General features: G+C 40.4%; 1 protein-coding gene across 1 annotated transcript; it reads right to left on the reverse strand.

Annotated features, from left to right (window-relative positions):
• Window positions 1-2,039: 2,039 nt before the first annotated feature.
• On the reverse strand, window positions 2,040-3,495 carry LOC109217462. Its single transcript, XM_019381718.1, has 2 exons — window positions 3,021-3,495; window positions 2,040-2,473 (listed from the first exon to the last, which is right to left on the reverse strand). The coding sequence occupies exons 1-2, from the start codon at window positions 3,493-3,495 to the stop codon at window positions 2,040-2,042; spliced, it is 909 nt and encodes a 302-aa protein (XP_019237263.1).
• Window positions 3,496-20,484: the final 16,989 nt, after the last annotated feature.

The raw sequence follows: 20,484 nt of genomic DNA on the forward strand, positions 1-20,484 counted from the left end.
TTACGAGTCCAATCATACTAGTTTCATTCAAATCTGACTCCAAATCGGTGTTCAAAACTCCAAAATTCACTTTATAAAATTTTAGACAAAACCCCCAAATTTTACTTTGAAATCATCAATCAAATGCCAAAAATAAAGATGGATTCATGAAATATAAACAAAATCGAGTATAGAACACTTATCCTAATCCAGATGGTGAAAATCGCCTCCAAAAATTGTCCAAATCCAAGCTCCCCAACTCAAAATATGACCACATGAACAAACCTTCCATATTAAGTAATTTTGCCCAGTTGTTCTGCCTTGTTTTGCGTGTCAAACAATCTCGAAATTTACTTTTGATGCCTCCAATAGATTTCTTATGAAATTTCAGTCAAGATAGGCTTTTTAATCACTCCATTTGACCTTATAATGATGGAGATATGTTGGTTTCAATATTTGGAAATAATGGAAATTTTTAATTACGAAGAAGTGGTAATTTCGTAATTAATCTGAAAAAATCTGGCAACCCAATTCTTAGTAAAATGGCCATAAAATCTTCATGTGATGTCCAAATTCAACGATTGTTTTTGATATGCCTCCGTAATTACAATACGGATCTATTGCTTCAATCAAAACAAAAATTGGAGGTTATTTGCTTAATGTGGTACCATTTATGCTTGAAGAAACGACGCCGAAACATAAGAAAACAAGCGCAACACAGCCCAAACCTATCTGAAACTTACCTGAGCCCCTCGGTACCCCGTACGAACTACCAACAAGTCCCATAATATAAACAGACCTACTCGAGGCCTCAAATCACGTATAACAATATCGAAACGACGAAACACACTTCAAATCAAACATAATGAACTTTCGAACTTTCGACATCCAAAACTCGCGCCGAAACATATCAAATCAACTCAGGATGAACTCAAATTTTTGCATACAAGTCCTAATACATCATACGGAGCTACTCGTACCCCCAAACTATCGAGCGAAGTGCAAATGCTCAAAATGACCGATCGGGTCGTTACATGCCATAAGCGAGAATGAAGCACCCTCAAAGATTGTTAGGCAAATCACAGATTCAAATACTTCTGTGAAGATAGTTTTAGAATAGTTTTCTGTGAAGATGTATTTTGAAGTGGTTTCTCTTAAGATAGTTTATGAAGATAGTTTTTTGAACATAGTTTTCTATGAAGCATAGTCTTCTGTGAAGATAGTTTTTGAAGATTTTTAAAGAATACATTATGGTTTTAGTCAACCTATTTTATTTTTAGAATACATAACTTTTTTGTCTATAAGATGTTGCTGAAGGAATACATAAACAACCTTTAAGTTATGCTGTCTTTGGTTTATTCAAGTTATCTAAAGCTTCAATGTGTTCACTGAATTATCCGGCTATATGTATTCAACAGTATGTATTCAGTGTATTTCAATATGTATTCTTATGTATTCATATATATTTTTAATTAATATTAGTTATGTTATTCCCATATATGTTCGGTAGTAAATTTGAAATGCAAGTCATGTATTCACTTTATGCACTGACTGTAGTTATTGTATTCTATGTTTTCAATTTATTCACTATATTTTCATTGTATTCAATATATATCTCTATATTCCCTGTATTCACTGTCTTTAGTGTCATCTACTTTTTCAACCTATTCACTGTATTTAACTATATGTAATATAATTCTATAAATTCAAAGCTTCACTCTGTTCCACTATTTTTTCCAGCAATATATCTTCAGCAGTATGTCTTCAATGAATTGTAGAATGTATTCATATCTTTTTTTAATTAATATAATTTATGTATTCAGATGTATATGTGTATTTAACTATATCTACAGTATGTATCAATGTATTGCTCTATTGATGACCTGTTATACCTCATTTCTGTATATAAATCAATTTGTAAAGATATCACTAAAAAATATTTTTAGTGATCTGAAACTAAAAAATTTGATACACCAAAAATCAATACATAATATAAAACTTGAAAAAAATCTATGACATATCGTTATTGCAGCAATTGAAATCAAAACATGAACTGATTTCTACGTGGGAGCATTTCTACAATTACGCTTATTATGTCTTCCCTGACCATATATACTACACGAATGTTGATTTTTCTTCTGAAATAATTCACTGAACGGCTTATCGTGTTTCTTCTTTGGCCTTCCAAGAGGTCTTTTCCATTTGGGTGGTAAGACAACTTTCTCTGATATATGTGCTGGTATATTCCGTTCACTTCGGTCAGGCAGTGGACACACCGGCACGTCGTATGTCGTTACAACAAACTTTGGTTTGTAATAGTCCGAGCAATAATCTTCCGGCATTAGAAACTTGCTTTTCAAGACAGCCCAAGTATGTGGGCATGGTAATTCGTCAACTTGGAACCGCCTACAACTGCACTTTTTCTCTAGGAGGCAAACAGTGTAATGCCTTCCTTCATCGTTCACCTTATGCAACTGTTCAGTCGATGTACAACCTACATTAAATAGAAAAATATAAGTTTTGGTCATTTGTAAAAAGTCATATATCACAAAGAATATACGTATTAATTACAGAATACATGTATACAATAAAAAAAAGTTTAAATATGCAGCATGTCAATAAATATTAAACTTTCAGAAATCTAAATATAATATATGTATGTATGAAATACAATAAAATGTATGGAATTCAGCGAATACTGACTATATTAAGACTGACAGACTATTGAAGACGAACACATTTAACTGAGGAATACAGTGATATACATTAAAATATGGTCTATCTGCTAGAAAATGCATCTAATTTGAAATAAAACTATTGAATACAAACAATTAAATGCAAATGTATAAACAAGCAATGTATACATATAATAACCAATTTTTAAAGTTGTTTCATACAACATAATACATGCACAAGTGCTATAATATAATGAGCATGCAGTATGTTAATAGTAGAAATTGTATCAGAAATAAATACATGTTATACCAGGTCTAAATACATGATGCAAGGACTTAAAGCAAAAAAAAAAATTACAGTCATACGTGTAAACATTGCCTCATTCAAAGTAAGCATCTCTTGGTATTTTTTCCCAAGCGTTGTGTAAGTGTGTGAAGCTTCCTTCCGATTGCTGCAATTCCAACGTCCAAACATCTTCCTAACTTCTTTTTGGAAGTCGTATATTGGCAATTCTCTTGCTGATACAAGTGCGGCATTGATTGATTCAGCAATATTTGACGTCATGGTCCATCCCCGGTTAACATGTGCATACAACCTAGCCCACTTTTCGTACGCAGCTAATCCCAAGTATTCTTTTACCCGAATATCTACCTTCTCCACCTTTTCCATTAGACTATCAAATTCATCCTGAGTGTATGCTTTCTCCATCGAGAAGTATATCTCGCTCAACTTTGAATGACTCTTTTTGTATTTCTTATACGTTGTTCCATAGATGCCATATGCAAGCAAGATGGGGTCCCGTAGGATACACTCTCGATACAGATTTGATGATGCTCTCATTCCTATCTGAAACGATGCACATGTTTTCTCTCCGCTTCCTTGAATTGCTCAAAGAACCGCGACCAAGCAGCATCGTTCTCTAAATCAATACCATATGTTAGTGGCATTATATGACCTGTAAATACAATTGCATACATATATAAAAAAAATCATTCAATCTGTATTAGGCAGAAAACTTAACAAATCTTACTATAATCCATATGTATTCTTTTTAACAAACTCACCTGCACCATCCAACGTGCTAGCCGAGACGAATGTCCCTGTGTATGCCGATTTTAGGTGGTTGCCATCCATAATCACGATGGGTCTGCAGTGATCGAACCCCTTTATAAAAGCATACAACGATATATACAAATACATGAACTCATTTTTTGGTGATTTTACCATTCCAATATGCAAACCAGGATATGACATATCTAGTGTATATAAGTACCATGGCAATTTATTATATGAATCAGCCGGTTCACCTCTCAAAAAATTCTTTGCCTTTTCTTTAGCCCACCACGCCAACATATAACTAACATCTACACCAAAGTATCATTTCACATCATCAATTATATCCTTTGGTGTGTATTTCCTCTTATGATTAGTAAATTTGGACACAATCATACCACCAATAAGGCTACTACTTACTTGACGTTGCTCATACACCTTATGATTTAGTGCTAGTAGCCTTAAATCACTTGAACATTTGTGATTTATTAATGCTAGAAGCCTTAAATATCCATTCACAATCATCTGAAATACATAATAATGTATAGCTGCAAATACATTTATGTAACACATACGATCAGCTATGTATGGATACAAAATATTAACAGAAACTACAACTGATTTGTCTACGTACACCCGGCAGTTTCATTTGGCAACAAAGTTGTCTATATGAAAACACACAGTGAAATACAATGTTTGTTTCTTGAATAGACTATAACTTCTTTTTTTTAATACATATGAATAAAGTGCTACATATGTATGCATGATTACAGAATACACTCATATACAAGTGAATACAATGATGCATATGTATACATGATTATATCACACTCATATACATGTTAATACAGTGATGGATATATATACATGATATAATTGTTTTAGAAAACTCAGGTGCAGAAACACTAATACATGAAAAATAGAATGAAGGAAATCATATATTATCAAATACATATATTATACATGCAGTAGTTTTAAAAATTCTGCCATGAATACATTATACAAAAATTCAGAATACATATCAATACAATTGAATAAACCTTGTTGTTCAACATGTTGTAAGTAAGAACACTCAAACCTGATAGCATTAGACCTATCAACCCGAAATTGAAACCTCTCAGCAATTGCATACTGCTCCATCACCGCTTTCAATGTGGCCTTATCCTTATATACTTGTCCAGCCATGACCTCTCTTTGGTTAGTTTTTGAAATAATCAAATTCATTTCCAGTTCGAACACCTCAATTGATTCACCTGAATTGACTGACTCAAGAGCAAATGTATCTGTCACAATCCAATATCCACTAGTCGTGATGGCACCTAACCCAACTTGCTAGGTATGCCAACTAATAACTACCCAATTCCAATGAAGTCAGTCAAGTAATTAAATAGAGAAGTTAACTGAATTTTATACATTTTCCAAGGACTGGTAGTACAAATCATGAGCTTCTAAGAATAGAGTTTACAAGCTGATATGAAGTAAATGCATCTTCTGTTTGAAAAGTACATAAATAGAGTTTTATAAATTCTACGGGTACCATGAAACAGAGGCAGCTACAACAAAAACGTAGGTACATCTTCAATCCAGCAACCATCGAGCACAACAACACAGCAGCCAACATCTGCACGCAATGTGCTGAAATGTAGTATCAGTACAACCGACCCCGTGTACTGAGTAAGTAACAAGCCTAATCTTAGGTTGAAAGCAGTGACGAGCTGGAGTATTGGTCGGGTCTAACACCAATAACCAATAGCAGTTCATAACAACGTAAAGCATATAAGAAATCAACTCAGAGATATAAATGCTCAGCTTTTTCACAGTTTTCTGAAAGCTTTTCAACAATATCAGTGAAAACTCAACTCCTATACCGAAATCATCGTAAAATATGAGATAGTTTGAAATTGTAATTTATCTAAAAATCCTTTTCACGTTAAATAAGATATTTCATTCTCTTTCCAGATAGCAAGTGTGAAATACCTCTTTATGCCCACATATCAATATGTATGAAGAATCATGAATGACGTGATACCGTACAGCATGAGAAAAATGCACCTCTATGCCTGTATGTCATGTGTGCATGCCAATGCCATGTATCTCAGAGATAAATTATGTACTCACACTCTTAGAGTACTCAATCTCACTGTCTCGCACTTTCCACTCATTATTCTCAACCACTCGATACTGTATATAGCTCATATGGCCCAGGGAAATCTATCTCGGAACATATACAACACTGACTATAAGTCACCCAGTACAGAGAAAAAAGGGCAATCCAATCCTGTGGAGAAATCCATCTCCAAGTATCAAGTACTTCGAACAAATCGATGTCCAGGGAAATCCATCACTCAATAATATCATCCGCGCTCACTGGGGTGTGTACAGACTCCGGAAGGGCTCCTTCAGCCCAAGCGCTATCATAATCATCAATATAACCACTGGCGTGCAGTCCGATCCCATAACTGTCACTGACAATCAGGCTCTCGGCCTCACTCAGTCATCAATCTCTCCAGTCTCACCCACAGACTCACAATGTCATGAAAACTGACCCAGAATAATGATATGATGTATCAATAAGTAACAATTGAGACTGAGACATGATATGAATGCATAAATGTGACTGAGTACGAAATATCAACGAAATCGATGAGATGACTGCAAGAAATGACCACTATGGGTCCTAACAATATCAGCATAAAGCCTAAAGAGGATATTTAGCATGATGTACAGCTCAATTACTTAATCACATAGTGAAACACAGATATCAACAAAATAGGGCCACTAAATAGTGCCATTAAACAACGGAGTCACAAATTCACAGGGTGCACGCCCACACGCCCATCACCTAGCATATGCGTCACCTCAACATCAATCATATAGCATGTAATTCGGGGTCTTATACCCTCAGCACTAAGTTTAGAAGAGTTACTTACCTCGAACAAGCCAATACCAACGTCGAGCAAGCCCAGCAATGCTCCAAAGATGCCATCTCGCACGTCCCGACCTCCGAACGGTTCGAAACTTATCAATAACAATTCAAATACATCAAACAATGCTAAAGGAACCAATCCCGCTCGTAAAAGATCAAATCTTAAATCAAAGCCCGAAATAAGCCCAAAAGTCCAACCCGGGCCCACGCCTCGGAACCCGACAAAATTCACAAAATCCGACAACCCATTCAATTTTCGAGTCCAACCATACTAGTTCCACTCAAATCCGACTCCAAATCGGTGTTCAAAACTCAAAAATTCCTATTATGACTTTAGGCCAAAACCCCCAATTTCTCCTTAAAATTCATCAACATTGCCAAAAATGAAGATAGATTCATCAAATGTAATAAAAAATGAGTAGAGAAGACTTACCCCAATCCTTGTGATGAAATTTTCTCCGAAAATCGCCTCAATCTGAGTCCCACATCTCAAAATATGAATACGACCAAAACCCTCGATTTTTATAACTCTGCCCAGCTATACCGCATTTGCGGTCAAATTGTCGCATCTACGACCACCGCTTTTGTGGTAATTCCTCGCTTTTGCGAAAGAGCCTCACTTAGAAAAACCTCGCACCTGCGGTCCTTAAGTCGCTCCTGCGATCGCACTTCTGCGCACTCTAACCGCATATGCACTTGCGCAGGTGAGTCCAAGCACCCGCACCTACGATCTTCACGCCCAGCTCCCTCTCTTGATTCTGCGATGGCACTGCCGCTTTTGCGGCTCTGCACCTGCGCTCAACACTCCGCATGTGCGGTCATACTAGAACTAGAAAATCTTCAGCAATGCAACATAGAATGAAAATTATCCGAACCTTGTCCGAAACTCACCCGAGCCACTCGGGACCCCGTCCAAATATACCAACAAGTCCCATAACATAACATGGACCTACTCGAGGCCTCAAAACACACATAACAACATCAAAATGACGAATCACACATCAATTCGAAATCATTGAACTTTGAAACTTCAACTTTCACAACCGATGCCAAAACCCATCAATCACGTCCAATTGACCTCAAATTTTGCACACAAGTCACATTTGGCATTACAGACATGCTCCAACTTCCAAAATCGGAATCTGACTTTGATATCAAAAGTCCACTCCCGGTCAAACTTTCCAAAATTCAAACTTTCGCCATTTCAAGCTAAATTCTAGTACGGACCTCCAAACCATAATCCGGATGCACTCCTAAGTCCAAATCACCCAACGGAGCTAATGGAACCATGAGAAATCCGATAGCGATAGCCATAACGCAAGATCTAATCACATGATACACCTCATAATCAAACACTCGTAGCAATAATTTCTAATCACAGTAGCTTCTCAAAACACCCAATGCCGGTAATAAACCTCTTATCAAACAAAGCCTCGTTCTAATACCTTCATATACTGCCAACGATGAAAGAAACACGCAAAAACTCATAACCATTCGCCAGATCAACAAGTTGTGGAACTCCCTCTCCTTTGATAGGAACTATAGCAAATTTCTAAGCCGATCAGCAACAATATCCTTCCAACCATGTTGTAATCAATTCCAATAGTATCCATTCTAGGCCCAATGACCTAATCCAAATGCTGGTCCATATTGTATACCTCGAGCCACCCTGCTCAAAATCCATAACCACTCAAAATTTGACATCAAGTACCCAAAGTGCATAACCATCACCACGGAGAGAAAATAACACAATGCCACCATTCGGAAAGAACATAGCCAACGCGCAATCAATCACGCAATACTCAAATACTCATCTTGCTCAAATCTCCGCTATAAAGCCCAAATAGAACCGCACCATGTGTGCATCTAACCAATGAATCACAACTGCTCGTAACATAGAAGGGTAACTCACAGATCAATTCAGAACACGAATAAGCTCAACAACAACTGAATGGAACATCCCTCAACAATAGAAGTTCGGAGCCAACCAATCCAACTCGATGCAGAACACACATCCATATTGGGCCTACCAATGAACCCTAAATCAACTCCGACCACCCACAATAGATATATAACCCTCCGAAAGTCCACAATGACTGAATCACAACACATACTACTCTCTGACTAACCTTGGCTACATTTTCACAGTCCACAACCATGAAATAATCCACTCATGAGAACTCCCAATCTCCAAGTCCATAGAACCCACGAATCACCATATCTGATCTCGACTCTACCGCTTGAATGTCTAACACTTCTCCAATACACGATAATCCCATGAGGAATACTTCTATAATTCTTCTGTGCCACATCACAAAATCTATCTATCAGCAGTCGATTAATTAGACGAGTACCATAATACCAATTAAGTAACCAAAAATTAAAACATAGGACGCCTCTTGAAATGTATACTCTCAAGAAATACCAAATTGTAATATCATTCGCCTAGTCACTTGAGATTGCCTATGCTGCCTAGGAATTCATGTCCTTCCCTCCAAAACTGAATCGTGACCTTACACATGCAAATCTCAATCCTACCCAACATACTGCATATATCATGCCATCCTATGAAAAATATGAGAATTTCATAATACACTCCGAGTCACAAGCAACTACATACTCAATTAGCCAAGGACATTCCATTTGATTTCATCCAAGATAAAATCACTATACATCACATGCTCCTCATGCCATTAGGAAATATACATCTCTAACCGTGGTAGGAACCATCAAGAACTCTCCGAATCCCATTTGCACAAAACCAAATCGTTAGGACTGAATCCCTCTAACTCAACCAAGCTACGCAGGTCACAAAAAACCCAAGAGCATTGCCATGAAACACCTGTAGAAACCCACCACATCATAAGCACCCAAAGAACCAATCATATCCTATAATGACCCAGCCGGTTGTTTTGAGAGTTTTAGCCCCGATACCCTATTAACTGCTTCCCCCATATCTTTTTCTCCTTATGTGACGTGCTGGGAGGTTTCTTTTTAGTTTTCGTAGTGTTTTGGGACACTTAGTCCCTAAACGGAGGCTTAAGTCTTAGGATTTAGACTATAGTCAGAACTGTATGAAGACAACTCCGGAATGGAGTTTCGTCGATTCCGTTGGGTGATTTTGGACATAGGGACGTGTACGAATTGTGTTTTGGAGGTTTGTAGCTTATTTAGGCTTTAAATGGCGAAAGTCAATTTTTTGGAGATTTCGGCCGGTAGTGGACTTTTTGATATCGAGGTCGAAATCCAATTTCGGAAGTTGGAGTAGGTCCATAATGTTAAATATGACTTGTGTGAAAATTTTAGGGTTAATCGAACGTGGTTTGATAGGTTTTGGCATCAGTTGTTGAAATTTGAAGTTTCAAGTTCTTTAAGTTTGAATTGGAGGGTGATTCGTGATTTTAGCGTTGTTTGATGTGGTTTGAGAGCTCGACTAAGTTCTTATGGTGCTTTAGGACTTGTTGGTATGTTTTGTTGAGGTCCCAGGGGCCTCGGGTGAGTTTTGGGTGCTTAACGGATCAAGATTGGAATTTATGGTATTGCTGAAGTCTTCAGACTTTTGGTGTTTTCGCACTTGCGGTGGGGAGGCCGCAGGTGCGGGACCGCACGTGCAGAAGATTGAGCACAGAATCAGATTTGGAAGGAGCGGTCAGGGGTCATAGGTGCGAGGTGAATTCCGCATATGCGATGCCTACAGATGCGCTAGAGAGATCGCAGGAGCAGTGAAGGACCACAGAAGCGGACATGGGTTCGCAGGTGCGACCATATGATCGTAGAGCGGGCACCGAGTTTTAAGTGAAATCCACACCTGGGATGGAAATTCTGTAGGTGCGGGACCGCAGATGCGGTGGACCTCTCGCAGAAGCGAGATCACTGACAAAAAAAGGGCCAAGTCGAGCGTTTTATCCCATTTTCAATTTTAGGACTTCAAGAGCTCGGATTGGGCGATTATTTGAGGGATTTTTCAAAGAAAGCTTTTGGGTAACGATTTTTAACTCCTTTATGGTTATAATACACTAATCTATGGTTAAATTCATCATCTAATTAAGGAATTTGGTTGAGAAATTTGGGGGAAATGGCAAAAGTTCTTCAACTAAGATTTTGGTTTTTGATTGAGATTTTGACATCAGATTTGGATAATTTTTGTACGAGTGAACTCGTGAGTGAATGGGTGTTCATATTTTGTGACTTTTACTCGATTTTGAGACGTGGGCCCGGGGAGACTTTTTAGGGCGCTTTTCCAATTTCTTGCTTTAGCTTTGATTTCATTAGCTAGATTAGTTTCTTGTGGTTATATTTATGATATGTAATTGATTTTGGATAGATTTGGGTCATTCGGAGTCGGATATTCGTGGAAAGAGCATTGTTACAGATTGATTTGAGCTTGGTTCGAGGTAAGTGGCTTGCCTAACCTTGTGGGTGGGGAACTCACCTTAGGATTTGGTACTGAGCTGTTGGCTTTCTTGAATTCTATTCATGTTAGATTGCCGTAATTAGTTTACTGTAATACTTCTTTCTATTTTATTTCATTATATTTATACCAGTAGAGCCCTAACCTGATCTCGTTACTACTTGACCGAGGTTAGGCTTGGCACTTACTGGGTACCGTTCTGGTGTACTCATGCCCTTTCCTGCAAAAAATTTTCGTGTGCAGACCCAGGTTCATCGTACCAGCCTCATCACTAGTTGTAGTCGATGCTGCTCATTGGAGATTTCAAGGTACATCTGCCCACGCCCGCAAATCCTCGGAGTCCCCCTCTATCCCCTTAGGTTCATTCCTCTTTCTTTCCATAGAGATGATGTATAGAACAGTAAAACTTCTTAGTAGAATGTGACATTTCGACATTTCGGGTTTTGGGAAGAGTGAGTATTGTATATGCCGAGCGGCATCGTTTCTGCTTATTAACTATATTTTTAGTTGTTATCCTTGTGTTTTCATTTCATTTCCGCAATAGTAGGCTTACCTAGTCGTAGAGACTAGGTGCCATCACGACTGTTCACGGAGGGAGAACTTGGGTCGTGACAAGTTGGTATCAAATCTCTAGGTTCATAGGAGTCGTGAGTCACAAGCCAGTTTATTAGTCTTGCGGATCGGTACGGAGACGTCTGTACTTATCTTCGGGAGGTTATGAAACTGTTAGGAAAAATTCCACTTCATTTGATTCCTTCGTGTGAGATTATTGATTTCGAAATTATAAACTTCTGTCTTCTATACTCTCACAGATGGTGAGAACGCATGTTACCAAAGATGACCAGGCACCAGCGCCCCCTGCTAGAGCCGCCCGAGGTTGGGGCCGGGGTAGAGGCCGAGGACGCACATGTGGTGCAGCCAGAGCACCCGAGCGAGCTGCTACAGAGGAGACACCAGTAGCTCCAGTCAGAGCACAGGCACCTGATACACCTACTACTAGTACTCCAGCTCTTTAGGAGACCCTTGCATAGTTCATGAGCATCTACACCACTCTAGCTCAGGCAGGGTTTATTCCCCTTGCTACAGCCACATCACAGGCCGGGGGAGGAGTACAGACTCCTGCCGCCCGTACCTCAGAGCAGCGTGTTCAGGTTGATCAGCTTCTAGAGGCTAAACTGGTACCACATGTAGCCCCAGTTTATCCCTAGGGTAGGGCAGCAGTCTCAGAGGAGGAGGAGCGGAGACTTGAGAGGTACAAGAAGTATGACTCTCCTACATTCAGTGGTCTAGCATCGGAGGATGCTCAAGGATTTTTGGAGGAGTGCCACCGTACCCTCCGCACTATGGGCATAGCGGAGTCGAGTGGGGTATCTTTCACTGCTTTTCAGCTTCGAGGAGCGGCCTACCAGTGGTGGCATACTTACGAGTTGGACAGTCCGGCTGAGGCAGCTTCCCTTTTATGGACTCAGTTCCCGGACATGTTTTTGAGAGAGTATGTCCCTGAGAGCCCCAGGGACGTATGGTGCACGGAGTTTGAGAAGTTGCGCTAGGGTGCTATGACTGTTTTTAGAGTATGTAATCCGTTTTAGTGACATGGCTAGACATGCACCGGCCTTGGTTTCTACAGTTCGAGAGAGCGTTCATCGGTTTATTGAGGGACTCATTCCCATCATCAGGACTAGCATGGCCCGGGAGTTAGAGATAGATATCTCGTATCAGCGGGTATTGAGTATTGCTAGGAGAGTGAAGGGCATGTTTGCTGGGGATAGGGAGGAGAGAGAGGCCAAGAGGTCACGAGGGTCGGGCCATTATTTTGGTGCCCGTGCCCCAACTACAGTTCGTCATGGTAGGGGATATGTGAGTCGCCCCGTTCATTCAGCTCTTCCAGCCGCCAGTGGTATTCCAGCTCCTCCTAGACCTTAGGAGCCTTATTATGCATCACCAGTATCTAGTGTGCCCCCTGCACGGGGTGCTTTTAACGGTTAGTCTAGCAGACCTGGCCGAGCCAGTCACAGCCGCCACGCCTTCCCAGAGCTTGTTTTGAGAGTGGCGACACCCATTATATGGTGAGGGATTTCCCCAGACTTAGGAGGGGTGCGCCTCCACAGACTTCTCAGCCACAGCGTGCTCCACAAAGCTCCCAGGCTATGATTATAGCACCAGCTAGAGGTGGAGGTCGGGGAGGTAGAGGTCGCCCTAAAGGGGGAGGACAAGCCACATACTATGCCCTTCCTGGTCGTATAGAGGTTGTTGCTTTCGATTCTATCATTATAGGTATTGTTCCAGTCTGTCATAGAGATGCATCGGTTCTATTCGATCCAGGCTCCACTTATTCTTATGTGTCATCTTATTTTGCCCCACATTTGGGCGTATATCGGGATTATTTGAGTTCCCCTATTTATGTGTCTACTCTTGTGTATTGTGGACCCGTATATCGGTCGTTTTTTATTACTCTTAGTGTTTTTGAGACCAGAACTGAATTATTATTGCTCATCATGGTAGATTTTGATGTTATCTTGGGCATGGACAGGTTGTCGCCCTATTATGCTATTCTTGATTGTCACACCAAGACTGTGACACTGGCTATGCCAGGTTTACCGCGATTAGAGTGGAGAGGTACCTTATATTACACTCCCAGTAGAGTTATTTCATTTCTTAAAGGTCAACGAATGGTTAAGAAGGGGTGTGACGCATACCTAGCTTATGTGAGAAATGTCAGTATTGATACCCCTATAGTTGAGTCAGTCCCAGTATTGAGGGATTTCCCTGATGTGTTTCCAGCTGATCATCCGGGCATGCCACCCGACAAAGATATTGATTTTGGTATTGATTTGTTGTCGGGCACTCGGCCCATCTCTATTGTTCCTTATCGTATGGCCCTTCCTAAGTTGAAGGAGTTGAAGGAACGATTAAAGGAATTGCTTGATAAAGGGCTTCATTCGCCCAGTGTGTCACCTTGGGGTGCTCCTGTTTTGTTTGTGAAGAAAAAGGATAGTTCTATGCGTATGTGCATTGGTTATCGCCAGTTGAACAAAGTTAAAGTGAAGAATCGGTATCATTTGCCTCGTATTGATGACCCATTTGATCAGTTACAGGGTGGCCGGGTGTTTTCCAAGATTGATTTGCTTTCAATTTATTATCGGTTGAAGATTCACGAGCCGGATATCTCAAAGACTGCTTTCAAGACTCGGTATGGTCATTACGAGTTCCTTGTGATGTCATTTGGGCTGACCAACGACCCAACAGCATTAATCCATTTGATACACAGTGTATTTTGGCCTTATCTTGATACAATCGTCATTGTCATTATTGATGACATTCTGGTGTACTCCCAGAGTCAGGAAAATCATGAGAACCATCTGAGGACTATGCTTCAGACCTTGAGAGAGAAGAAATTATATGTAAAGTTCTCAAAATGCAAGTTCTGGTTCAATTCCGTGGCATTTTTGGGTCACGTGGTGTCAAGTGAAGGGATCAAGGTGGATCCGAAGAAAGTGGAAGCGATGCAGAGTTGGCCCAGACCGTCCTCAGCTATAGAGATCCGGAGTTTTCTTGGTTTGGCGTGCTATTACCATCGATTTATTGAGGGATTCTCATCTATTGCAGCACCTATGACCAGGCTAGCCCAGAAAGGTGCTCCGTTCAGGTTGGACGGAGGAGTGTGAGGAGAGCTTTCAAAATCTCAAGGCAGCTTTGACTACAGCCCCAATATTGGTATTGCCTTCAGGTTCGGGTTCTTATACAGTTTATTATGATGCATCGCGAGTTGGCCTGGGCGCGATGTTGATGGAGGACCGTAGGGTGATTGTCTACGTGTCCAGACAGCTGAAGGAGCATAAAAAGAACTATCCTATACACAACCTTGAGCTAGCATCTATTGTTCATGCCTTGAAGATTTGGAAGCACTATTTGTACGGTGTCCCTTGTGAGATCTATACTGATCACCGGAGTTTGTAGCTTCTGTTCAAGTAGAAGGATCTTAATTTACGCCAGAGGAGGTGGTTAGAGCTGCATAAAGATTATGATATCACCATTTTGTACCACTCGTGGAAGACCAACGTGGTGGCCGATGCTTTGCGTTATCGGGTAGAGAGTTTGGGGAGTTTAGCATATCTCCCAATAGCAGAGAGGCCCATGTCATTGGATGTTCAGGCCTTAGCCAGCCAGTTTGTGAGATTGGATATTTCTGAGCCGAGTTGAGTGTTGGCTTGTATGGTCTCTTGGTCTTATCTTTATTATTGTATCATGGAGCGTCAGCATGATGACTCCCATCTGCTTGTCCTGAAGGACACAGTTCAACACAGTGATGCTAAGGAGGTCACTATTGGGGGTAATGGTGCATTGAGGATGCAGGGTAGGCTATATGTGCCTAATGTGGATGGTTTGCATGAGTTGATTCTTCAGGAGGCTCACATCTCGCGGTACTCTATTCATCTGGGTGCCGCGAAGATGTATCAGTACTTGAGGCAGCATTACTGGTGGAGGAGGATGAAGAAAGATATAGTGGAGTATGTTGCTCGGTGCCTAAATTGTCAGCAGGTGAAGTATGAGCATCAGCGGCCGGGTGGATTGCTTCATAAGTTGGAGATTCCGGAGTGGAAATGGGAGCGGATCATTATGGATTTCGCTGTTGGACACCCACGGACTCAACGGAAGTTTGATGCAGCTTGGGTGATTGTGGATAGGCTGACCAAGTCAGCTCATTTCCTTCCTATGATGACTACCTATTCTTCCGAGCAGCTGGCTCGAGTTTATATCCGCGAGATTTTCTGGCTTTATGGTGTGCCGGTATCTATCATCTCTGATCGGGGTACGCAATTTACATCACGGTTCAGGAGAGCCATACATCATGAGTTGGGTACTCAGGTGGAGGTGAGCACAGCATTTCACTCTTTAGACGGATAGGCAGTCCGAGCCCACTATTCAGATTCTTGAGGATATGCTCCGTGCGTGTGTGATGGAGTTTGGAGGTTCTTGTGATCAGTTCTTGCCCCTTGCAGAGTTTGCCTACAATAACAGTTATCAGTCCAGCATTCAGATGGCTCCGTATGAGGCTCTGTATGGTAGGCAGTGTCGGTCCCCAATGGGTTGGTTCGAGCCGGGCGAGGCCAGATTATTGTGTACGAACTTGGTTTAGGATGCCTTGGAGAAGGTTAAGGTGATTCAGGATAGACTTTGCACAGCCCAGTCTAGACAGAAGAGTTATGCGGATCGAAAGGTTCGCGATGTTGCATTCATGGTTGGAGAGCGGGTCTTGCTCCGGGTTTTGCCAATGAAGGGCGTCATGAGGTTCGGAAAGAAGGGCAAGCTGAGCCCCAGGTTCATTGTTCAATTTGAGGTGTTGTGACGTGTTGGGGAAGTTGCTTATGAGCTTGACTTACCTCCCAGCCTAGCAGGAGTTCATCCGATATTTCATGTCTCGATGCTTCGGAAGAATCACGGTGATCCGTCTCATGTGTTAGATTTTAGCACAATCTAGTTAGACAAGCATTTATCTTATGTTGAGGAGCCAGTGGCTATTTTGGACAAGCAGGTTCGAAAGTTGAAGTCAAAGAGCATGCATCAGTAAAGGTTCAGTGGTGGGGTCAGCCGGTTGAGGATGCGACTTGGGAGACCGACCAGGATATGTGCAGCCGTTATCCTCATCTTTTCACCACTTCAGGTATGTCTTTATGCTCGTTCGAGGACGAACGATTGTTTTAAGAGGGGGAGGATGTAACGACCCGCCAGTTGTTTTGAGAGTTTTATCCCCGATCCCTTATTAATTGCTTCCCACGTATCTTCTTCTGCTTATGTGACTTGCCGGAAGGTTTCGTTTTGGTTTTCAGAGTGTTTTGGGACACTTAGTCCCTAAACGGAGGCTTAAGTCTTAGGATTTGGACTAATTTCGGAATTGTATGAAGATGACTCCAGAATGGAGTTCTGTCGATTCCGTTAGCTCCGTTGGGTGATTTTGGACATAGGGGCGTGTCCGGATTGTGTTTTGGAGGTCTGTAGCTTATTTAGGCTTGAAATGGCGAAAGTCAAATTTTTGGAGATTTCGACCGGTAGTGGACTTTTTGATATCGGGGTCGGAATCCAATTTCGGAAGTTAGAGTAGGTCCATAATGTTAAATATGACTTGTTTGCAAAATTTAGGATCAATCGGATGTGGTTTGATAGGTTTCGGCATCGGTTGTAGAAATTTGAAGTTTCAAGTTCTTTAAGTTTGAATTGGAGGGTGATTCGTGATTTTAGCATTGTTTGATGTGGTTTGAGAGCTCGACTAAGTTTGTATAGTGTTTTAAAACTTGATGGTATGTTTGGTTGAGGTCCCGGGAGCTGTGAAGGACCGCAGAAGCGGACGTGGGTCCGCAGGTGCGACCTTTTGAAGCGGGCGCCTAGTTTTAAGTGAAATCCGCACTCACAATGGATATTCTGCAGATGTGGGACCGCAGATGCAGCAGACCCCTTCTGAGCTTGTAAGAATACAATTTACAAGCTGATATGAAGTAAATACATCTTCTGTTTGAAAAGTACATAAATAAAGTTTTATAAATTCTACGTCTACCATGAACAAGAGGCTGCTACAACAGGAACGCAGGTACATCTTCAATCCGGCAACCATCGAGCACAGCAACAACAACAGCCAACTGTGCAGAACTGTAGTATCAGTACAACCAACCCCGTGTACTGACTAAGTAACAAACCTAACCTTAGGTTGAAAGCAGTGACGAGCTGGAACATTGGTCGGGTCCAACACCAATAACCAATAGCAGTTCATAACAACGTAGAGCATATAAGAAAGCAACTCAGAGATATAAATGCTGAGTTTTTCACAATTTTCCGAAAATAGTCCCGCTTTCAAGAATATCAAGGAAACTCAACTCCTATACCGAAATTGTCGTAAATATGAGATAAATTAAAAACTGTAATTTATCTAAAAGTCCTTTTCACAATAAATAAGATGTTTTATTTTCTTTCCAAATAGCAAGTGTGAAATACCTCTTTATGCCCACATATCGATATGTATGAAGAATCATGAATGACGTGATACCATATAACATGAGGAAAAATACACCTCTATGCCTGTATGTCATCTGTGCATGCCAATGCCATGTATCTCAGAGATGAATTATGTACTCACACTCTTAGAGTACTCAATCTCACTGTCTCACACTTTTCACTCATCATGCTCAACCACTCGGTACTGTATATGGCCCATACGACCCAGGGAAATCCATCCTGGAACATATGAACACTGACTTTAAGTCACCCAGTACCGAGGAAAAAGGGCAATCCAACCCTGTGAAAAAATCCATCTCTAAGTATCAAGTACTTCGGACAAATCCATGTCTAGGGAAATCCATCCCTCAATAATATCATACGCGCTCACTAGGGGTGTGTACAGACTCTGGAGGGGCTCCTTCAGCCCAAGCGCTATCATAATCATCAATATAACCACTGCGGCATGCAACCCGATCCCATAACTGTCACTCATAATCAGGCTCTCAGCCTCACTCAATCATCAATCTCTCTAGTCTCACCCACGGGCTCACAATGTCATGAAAACTAACCAGGAATTAGGGGTGTCAATGGTTCGGTTCGGCCGGTTATTTTATAAAATTTGTACCATACTAATTTTTCGGTTATTCTATTATGCTTAACCAAAATTAGACTTTTCAAAACCGTACCAATCATGTCGGTTTCACTTCGGTATCGGTACGGTTCGATTAATTTTTGGTATTTTTTTAAATGTCATGTAAAATTCACCAGTAAAAGTAGAATGCAATAACATACGTTCTTTTATAGGACTTAGCAAAATTCTCCAGACATTTTTATGGTTTGAAAGGTGATGACTTAAAAAACATGAAAGATGGCTAGAATATATATACTTTAACTATTTGATAGCAATGTAAAAGAAACCAAGTAAAAGCAAAGAAAATATAAATCTCACGAGTGAAAAGATATTAACCAAGCTGGGACTCAAGAATAAAGTCTATATTAAATATTAAAAAAGATAAATCTAAATTATATGAAGGGAAACACATTCAATACATTATAGTTTGCTACTCATAATCACTGGAATACTCTATGTCTTGCTAATAAAGATACCTGAAATAACTTAGTTTAAGTATAAGTAGGATAGTAGGTTTTAGGAACTAGTATTTTGAGTTTAATTACTTGTTGGCTTGTAACAGTTTTTATAATTCCAAGGTCCAATGAAAAATTTAATGCTTTATTAGTTTTAAGCTTACTATATAAATATATTTTTCACATGTAAAATTTATTCGGTACGGTTCGGTATTTTTTCGATTTACTTTTATAAAATAAAAAACCTGCCTAGTTATCGGTACAGTTATAGATTTATATAAAAACCTACGGTTTCTTTAAAAGAAACCTAAAAATCGGTTCGCTGCGGTACGATTCGGTCTGTTTAGTCGGTTTTCAAATATCCATTGACACCCCTACCAGGAATAATGATATGATGTATCAATAAGTAACAACTGAGACTGAGACATGATATGAATGCATAAATGTGACTGAGTACAAAATATCAACGAAATCGATAAGATGACAGCAAGAAACGACCACTATGGGTCCTAACAATATCAGCATAAAGCCTAAACAGGATATCTAGCATGATGTACAACTCAATTACTTAATCACATGGTGAAAACACAGATATCAACAAAATAAGGCCACTAAACAGTGCCATTAAACAACGAAGTCACAAATTCACAACGTGCACGCCCACATGCCCGTCACCTAGCATGTGCGTCACCTCAACATCAATCACATAGCACATAATTCGGGGTCTTATACCCTCAGTACTAAGTTTAGAAGAGTTACTTACCTCGAACGAGCCAATACCAATGTCGAGCAAGCCCAGTGATGCTCCAAAGATGCCATCCCGTGCGTGCCCACCTCAGAACGGCTCGAAACTGACCAGTAACAATTCAAATACATCAAAAAACGCTAAGGAACAAATATCGCTCGTAAAAGATCAAATCTTGAATCAAAGCCCAAAATCGACCCAAAAGCCCAACCCGCCCGTGCCTCGAAACCCAACAAAACTCACAAAATCCGACAACCCATTCAATTACGAGTCCAACCATACTAGTTCCACTCAAATCCGACTCCAAATCGGTGTTCAAAACTCAAAAATTCCTATTATGAAACTTTAGGCCAAAACCCTCAATTTTGTCCTTAAAATTCATCAATCAATTGCCAAAAATGATGATAGATTTATGAAATGTAATAAAAAATGAGTAGAGAACACATACCCGAATCCTTGTGATGAAATTTGCTCCAAAAGTCGTCTCAATCCGAGTCCCACATCTCAAAATATGAATAAAGACCAAAACCCTCGATTTTTATAACTCTGCCCAGCTATACCGTATTTGCCGTCAAATTGTCGCATCTACGACCACCGCTTTTGCGGTAATTCTTCGCATCT

Source organism: Nicotiana attenuata, unplaced genomic scaffold (genome assembly GCF_001879085.1).
Source record: "Nicotiana attenuata strain UT unplaced genomic scaffold, NIATTr2, whole genome shotgun sequence".
NCBI classification, from domain to species: domain Eukaryota; kingdom Viridiplantae; phylum Streptophyta; class Magnoliopsida; order Solanales; family Solanaceae; genus Nicotiana; species Nicotiana attenuata.

What these genes read in the sequence shown, in the direction of transcription:
- LOC109217462 (XM_019381718.1), bottom strand. Translation starts at nt 3,495, where the DNA reads ATGAGAGCATCATCAAATCTGTATCGAGAGTGTATCCTACGGGACCCC. An exon ending in GAATGAGGCAATGTTTACAC is followed by an intron (nt 2,474 to 3,020) that starts GTATGACTGTAA and finishes TATTTAATGTAG; the next exon opens with GTTGTACATCGACTGAACAG.